We start from the raw sequence: 7,294 nt of genomic DNA on the forward strand, positions 1-7,294 counted from the left end.
AAATGTAAGGGGCGTCATGTTCTGGTCCTTTGAATCATCACCCATTCAGCAGCTACCCAGGGTTGATACCTTTGGCTATCTTGTTCTCTACCAGAGACTAAAATGAGTTAGCCACTGTGGAAGATGTGGGATGTACTTCCTGGTGATTTACATTAATGAAATCTAGTCTCCAGGGGTAATGATGTGTGTATGTGTGTGTGCGCGCGTGTATGTCATATATATGGTGTATACATATACATATATGTGGTATATATATATGTGTATACATACATGTATGTGTGTGTGTGTATGTATGTGTGTGTGTGTATGTATGCCAGCAATCCCTGCTCTTGGGAGGTGAAATTACAAATTCCAGACCACTCTTAAATATGTAGTGAAACTGTTTTCCACCACCAAGGGTTGGAATAGTTCAGTGGGGTAGTGCTTACCTAGAATGTATGAAGGCACCAGATTCAAGTCCCAGCATGGGGTTGGAGAAAGCTAGTTAAAAAAAGCACTTTCCTGAGAATGGTCTGACCCTAACCCTCAGCATAGGGTGTGGCATGAAGCCCTCAAGGGAGTGTTATCCCCAGTCTGTCCTCTATGGGCTGAATGCTGCTGTTACCATGTGACCACAGCCTTCCAAAGGGAAGTTTCTGGTCTCTATGCCGTCTTTCTTTACTTTGGACTAACCGCAGCCTATGAATCTAGCTTCTAACACATTGTGACTCAAAGCTCTATAGGAAAAAAGGTTTCCATTCTATTGCACTAAAGGAAGGTTATGAAGGCACTTATGTATAGGGATGAATCAAGCGGGTAAGGTCACAGATGAGCAGCCTTCATACCTGGGAAAGGTGCTACACGGACTGAAGTGTGTCCCTGGGCCCTGGAACATAAGGCTGCTAAATAGATGGAAGAGCCTGATTTGTAAGTTTTCTTTTTTGCTGACCCACCCTGTGAGCAGGCAGGCTTAGATATTAACAGTGCTGCTCAGATCCAGGCCAGGAAGTTAGGAAACCATTTTCTTCATTGTATCGTGGTTTTTAAGAAGAGCTGGACTAAGGGCTGCTGCAGGCTCATCCTTAAGAGCACATGCTGCTCTATAGAGGACCCCAGTTTGGGTCTCAGTGCCTCTGGCAGGCTAAAACTACAGCACCAGAGAAGCCAACACCTTTTGGTCCCTGCAGAGACTGCATGCAGTAGTACAAACTTAGACACATTTGCACACAAAATTAAAAAGATGAAGAATATTTTTAAAGTACGGGGCTGGCGCCCAGAGTTTGGCCATAGACTTTACCTATCCCCCTAAGTCCATCTGGCAAAATCTTAGGACAGGCTGGCATGGAGACCACCAGTGCTGTATTTCCTAGGCCTCAGAAGGCAATGCAGGTACACTTGGTGAATCCAGGAAGGACACTGTTGCCTCCAGCTACTTAAAAGATCAACCTTTCTGCTTCTACTCAAGGTAATGAAAATGCCTGCATTCAGAAACCAAACTACAAGGCGTCTCTGCTTCCTCGGTGGTTCTTGCTTCTGCAGTAAAGTGGGGAAGCCTAGGAGGCAGTACATTCTTTCGGTTTCTCTTGCCTGTGCATTCGGTTAGTCATTGCAAATGATATTAGAAGCGGATGTGAGAAAAATGTTAAGGAATTAAGTTACATATTTTATGTTTATTGGCTGTCAAAGGGAGTTTAGATTTCCGAAAGGTTCTAAATTAAGTACTGCATTTTAAAAAATTAGATCTTAGTTTTCTAGCATAGTATTTAAGTGGATAGCAATTACAGATTCACATCCGGCCAGCCCCGCCACACAAAATACTCCTAGCACCCCCCCCCCCAAAGTTTACATTTATTACAACTGATGAATGCAGTGACACACTAGAGTCCACAGTTTGCTTGGGGATCTCCCGTAGTATTGCCCTTCCTATGGGCTTGGACAAATACATCTAAGCACACAGACACAACCATAGGTACACGGTGCATAGCTTCGCCCCTGTTCACATCTGTGTCAGGGAGGTCTGTTTGGGGAGGGGAGTAACACACATGCATATGGAGACCACATCAACCGTGATGATGTTCCTCAGGAGCCATCCATCTTATCTGGGTCACTCATTGACCTGGACCTTACCAATTAGACAGGGCTAGATGGCCAGTGAGCTCTCCATCTCCCCAGCACTGGGACTAAAAGGCTCCTACCACCATGCCTGACTGTTTTGTTTTGTTTTTACAGGGAATCTGGAGGATAGATCTCAGGTCCTCATGCTTGCCTGGCAAACATTTTTGCCAACTAAGTTAAGCTATTTCCCTAGACCATGCCACTTATTTTAATAGTAAGCACACCATTTCTTATAACGAAACTCAGACTTGGTTTCAGGCGTCACTGAATCCTGGTAAGAGTATTGTTGATAACCAGAAACAAATGACTTCTCTTCACGAGCAAAGGGCAGGTGCCATCTCAAGTCTCAAAGGACGGACGGATGAATTTGTCTCACTGACTCAGTCCTTAAAGTAGAACCAGGGCATTTTCATTGTACTTCACCACTACCAACCGTCTGTGCCCTAAAGACCTATGAATACTGTGGGGTTGCAGCATGGAACAAATCCAAGACTTCCCCACGTACAGTCAATAACTTCCATAGATAAACTCAAACTTGATAAGACCCAGAACAGTTTTGTGGGGTAGCAAACTTAGCCCTATCATTTCCCAGGCAGGGTGGTGGACACCTGCAATCCCAGCATTTGGGAGGCAGAAGGAATGTGAGTTGGAGACCAGCTGTGGTTATAAAATCTTTTATATAAACGTGGGTGAGCATTTCTCATTTTTTTCTTGATAGCTCTGTGGTACTTTGGGGTTTTTTTGTAACAATTTATTATTGTGTACATATCCTTTTAACCACATTGGCAAGCAAATGGTAACATTATAGGCACATTAAGTTTTTTTTTAATTGTTGTCGAGACAGGGCTTCTCTTTGTAGCCCTGGCTGTCCTGGAACTCACTCTATAGACATGGCTGGCCTCAAACTCAGACATCTGCCTGCCTCTGCATCCTGAGTGCTGAAATTAAAGGCATGTGTCACCAATACCAGCTTAAAGTTTTTTTTTATGTGTTATAGCTTAAGGTTTGTAACACGCCCTGGAAAAGGTGCATACATTCTACATTTTCCATCAATGGGAAACGTAGCCTTACCATCTATGGGGGAGTACTCTGAGGACCCAACTTAATACCCAGTCTCATTATCCTCTGCATCTCTGCTGTGCTCTGCCCCTGTCTTTCCTTGGCCCCTTTACTCACATTCATGCTGAGTTCACAAATGCTCTTGGGATCCAGGAGAGCCAGCTTAAATTCACCCTTTCCCTTTCACAAATGAGGACTTCCCACTGAAGATCAGTGTCCTGCTCTGCCCCTTTCACTGCCACCTGACTTATCCTCACTTGGAATGAAACAGTAAAACCAATCGAAAGACCTGGGTGTTGAAACCTCTATGTTGCTAGGGACATCCTCGCCTGCCAGGACACATGTAGCTACTGGGCCCATAAAATGTAGCCAACAGGACTGAGCCTGTAAAAAGTTTGCTAAATTTGCCAGACCTATTGTGGGAGCCGTCAGCACCTAGGCACAGTAATTCCAGTAGGAATGCAGTTCATCAATCTATGCTGCCCCAGCCTGATGGAGCAGAGGTCAGTGCTTCCTGAGATGCCTGCCTTCTTACTTTGTCCTACTCTTGGTCTTCAGGGGGAGCTGACCATGACCAGCGAGATGGAAAACTTACAGAATGCCCTGTACCTAGATGTGGTCCCAGAACCCTGGGCCCGGCGAGCCTACCCTTCCACGGCAGGTCTTGCAGCCTGGTTTCTGGATCTGCTTAACAGAATCAAAGAGCTGGAGGCCTGGACAGGCGACTTCTCGATGCCCTCAACTGTGTGGTTGACAGGCTTCTTCAACCCCCAGTCCTTTCTGACTGCCATTATGCAGTCCATGGCCCGCAAGAATGAATGGCCACTAGACCAGATGGCCCTGCAATGCGATGTGACGAAGAAGAACAGAGAGGAGTTCCGGAGCCCTCCTCGGGAAGGGGCCTACATCTATGGCCTCTTCATGGAAGGTGCCTGCTGGGACACACAGGTATGTACAATCTGGGGACAAGTCAAAGGAACCTTGGGTCAAGCCGGGTGACATGCACACTGACTCCCCAGGGCGGTGCTTTGGAATCTTTTTACCGAGGTGCACTTTCTCTCAAGACCATTTTTACCCAGCCAAGAATGGCGCAAAAGCATGGGCTCTGAAGAGGGAGGAGAGTGTATTTAAAATGAGGCCTATGCAACCACCGCTGGATCTGACACAAGACCACCATTTACTAACCATGTGGCTGTGGACCCCCATTCGCCAAACTGCTAAGTGGGAGAACAGCCATTGTCACAACAGGTTACCGTGTAAGAGAATTGGACTGCGTCTGGCACACAGACAGCTGATGCCGCCACAGTACTGATGAAAACTGGCAATGGGGCGCTGCAGTTCTGGAGTGACAAACCCAATCTGAAACTAGGATGTTGTTATTGATCTCCAGGAACACTGACTCATATGCTTTAAAAGGGATGGCGTTATGGTATGTTACAAACAAACAGACTGAGCTTGCCCTGCTCCTCCTCGGCATGCACATTCTGCCCTGAGGACCAGTGAGAGCCCAAGAGTTCCCTAGTTCTGTCACACACCGTGCCTCCCATCAGCCTCAGAGACCTAGAAAGACAAATCCTTTCGGTGCACTTCATGAAAACAAACCAGATTATTCTGTCCATAACAAAAGCAGGTCAGAGTCACATGGGCACAGGGGTCAGCGATCCCAATGGACACTATGAAGCATTCAGCACCACGTGTGGGCCAGCAGTTGGGAAAGCAGTAGGTTAATAGTAGAATATCTTCTAAACTCTATAAAAATCTGGCCTTCAGTGTGCTTGTTGCAAGTCCAAATTTATTTGACTAGGGACTCTTTCGTTCCTGAGAAAGTTTCTTAGAATCAGTAGAAACTTTATAGCCAACTAGACAGTGGTCCTAGATAATCCTATCAAGGCATCTCAGAAGACAGATAGTTCCATCTGAAAAGTTACAAACTGGTGAACACTCTTCCTGTCCCCAGTTAAAGAAACAATGTGCCTCCTTGCAAAAAGTTGAAATGTTCTACAGGTGAAATGACCACATAATGAAACTCCAAAGAGGTAGCGCAACTGGTCCCAGCTTTAACTAACCTCAAAACTGAAAGCATTTGCTGGCAGAAATTGTGCTGCCTTCCCCACTAGATCTCTAGCACCTAGCATGACATCTGTCAAATACTTGTTCTTTATATTCTAAGGAAAGGGATGTATGAAAAAGTATAAAAGAAGGGGAATCTACCTGAAGATGGATTAGTCTATACTTTCAGAGTTTTACAATAGCAGCTGACTTAAAGCCAGTTGTGATATCACGTGCTTATAATCCCAGCACTTGGGAAGCTAAGGCAGGAGGCTCGTGAGTTTGGGTACAGCTTTGGCTACACAGCAACACCTCCCTCTCAAAGGAACAAACAAAATACCATTGATTTATGATGAACAAATAGAAATTTTTAGAGTATGAGATAGTTTGCACTGTGGGTTAACGGGAGACTGAAGAGTGGGCAGGAATGAGGGTGGGGTGTCTGTCTCTCGCAGAAGCAAGGCTAGCTGGCTGAGTGCTGGCACTGAGTGGCTCTATTTGCTTTCTTGTTCTCAGGCTGGGATCATTACAGAGGCGAAGCTGAAGGACCTGACACCCCCCATGCCTGTGATGTTCCTCAAGGCCATTCCAGCAGATAAACAAGATTGCCGAAGTGCCTACGCTTGTCCTGTGTACAAGACTTGTCAGCGGGGACCCACCTTCGTGTGGACTTTCCACCTGAAGACTAAAGAAAACCCATCCAAGTGGGTTCTAGCTGGGGTTGCCTTGCTTCTCCAGATTTAGCATCTTGACGAGCCCTTCGGAGAGCAAAGGAGAGCGGCTGGAGGCTCCCTGACAGGAAAGTGGGAGAGAGGTAACAGCAGATTTTTAGGAATAAATCATAGGCACCAACCTTCTGCGGAATTTCTCTGGGGGATTCGGGTGCCTGCAGTGAGGCTGAGATGGAGAGTCGGCCCAGGAATAATGGGAGAACTCTGTATTAGTGAATTTTTTTCTAATAAAATGATTTATTCTTCAACTCCTCTAAGAATTATTGAGTCATAAATAATGGTGAAGAGACCAAGAGAATCAAGCCAGGAATAAACTCTGACCCTGTTACATAGCAGTCCTGGACTCGGTGCTCTCAGAGCCTGGAGCCCATCAGTCAGAATTTCCATCATTACTGTTTGAGAAGCATTAATATTTCTCTGTAGGGAGTCAGAGAATAAGTACTCAAAGCTTTGCAAGCCAGGCTTGGCTAGAAACCTTCTATGTGGTTACTGTAGCCCAAAGCAGCCTAGACAACAGGTAAGCAAGTGGGTGTGGTTTTGTTCCAGTAAGACTCACAAATGCCTCTGCTCAGCAGCTGTTACATGGCACCTGTCAGTGACCTGTGATTCAGTTATACATCTACGAAATGTTTTTACTTACTGTCTGATGAGGACACAACTGTGAACACGGAAGTAGATCCTGCTAGCGCTGTTTTGAACACTACTTATGGGAGACCCAAGGAGAAACTTCTCCCATAAAGCTACTCACCTGAAACTTTCCAGATTTCCCACTGTGGAGATACCCACTTGAAACCAAAGGCTTTCCACACAGCTCCGAGAGGTGACTTTGGTAAGCAAGGTCAGGGTGCGCAGGGAGGATCTTCCTTCACACCCTTGCAGCAGGTTACTTCTGATAGTGGTTCACCAACTAGAACAGGCACCAGAAGCCCCTGGAGGACTTGTTAAAGATAAGGGTCCCGCCCTGCACAATTCTAACTAGATAAGATTTAAGGAAAGAAATGAAGAGGGGGAGCTTCTCTAGGAATGGGGGAAGGAGGTAAACCCCAAAGATAAAGGAAAGTAGATAAAACAATAAGGATGTCTGAAAAAGCCACAAGGAATCATACTATTATCAAAGACACCTATTAATACACATATAAATATGCATTTATAGCTTTGATAAACTTTTCTCATCTGAACTAAATCTTTGCCTCCAAGAATCAAAGACTAAGAGAAATCCCAACACCAAACATGAGAAGCTGTCTTTTGAGTTGTTGGCAAGGGCTATCCAAAAGACTCCCAAACAGCCTATTGCTGTTGCTCTTAGTTACCCCCAGAGGTGAAAGGTTAAGTTCCTATTGTTGAAGACACCATGCACTTCA

The 7,294-nt window shown here is 45.5% G+C and overlaps 1 protein-coding gene across 1 annotated transcript in view; it reads left to right on the forward strand.

The window, feature by feature from the left end:
• The window catches only part of Dnah9 (dynein axonemal heavy chain 9), a 342,434-nt gene extending 336,322 nt beyond the window's left edge, over positions 1-6,112 (forward strand). Inside the window, exons 68-69 of the mRNA XM_038324554.1 lie at positions 3,712-4,101; positions 5,719-6,112. Coding sequence (XP_038180482.1) covers positions 3,712-4,101; positions 5,719-5,946 — 618 coding nt within the window. The 3' untranslated portion in view covers positions 5,947-6,112. The remainder of the gene's footprint in view (positions 1-3,711; positions 4,102-5,718) is intronic.
• The last annotated feature ends 1,182 nt before the right edge of the window (positions 6,113-7,294 follow it).

The sequence above is a fragment of the Arvicola amphibius genome, chromosome 4 (genome assembly GCF_903992535.2).
Source record: "Arvicola amphibius chromosome 4, mArvAmp1.2, whole genome shotgun sequence".
NCBI classification, from domain to species: domain Eukaryota; kingdom Metazoa; phylum Chordata; class Mammalia; order Rodentia; family Cricetidae; genus Arvicola; species Arvicola amphibius.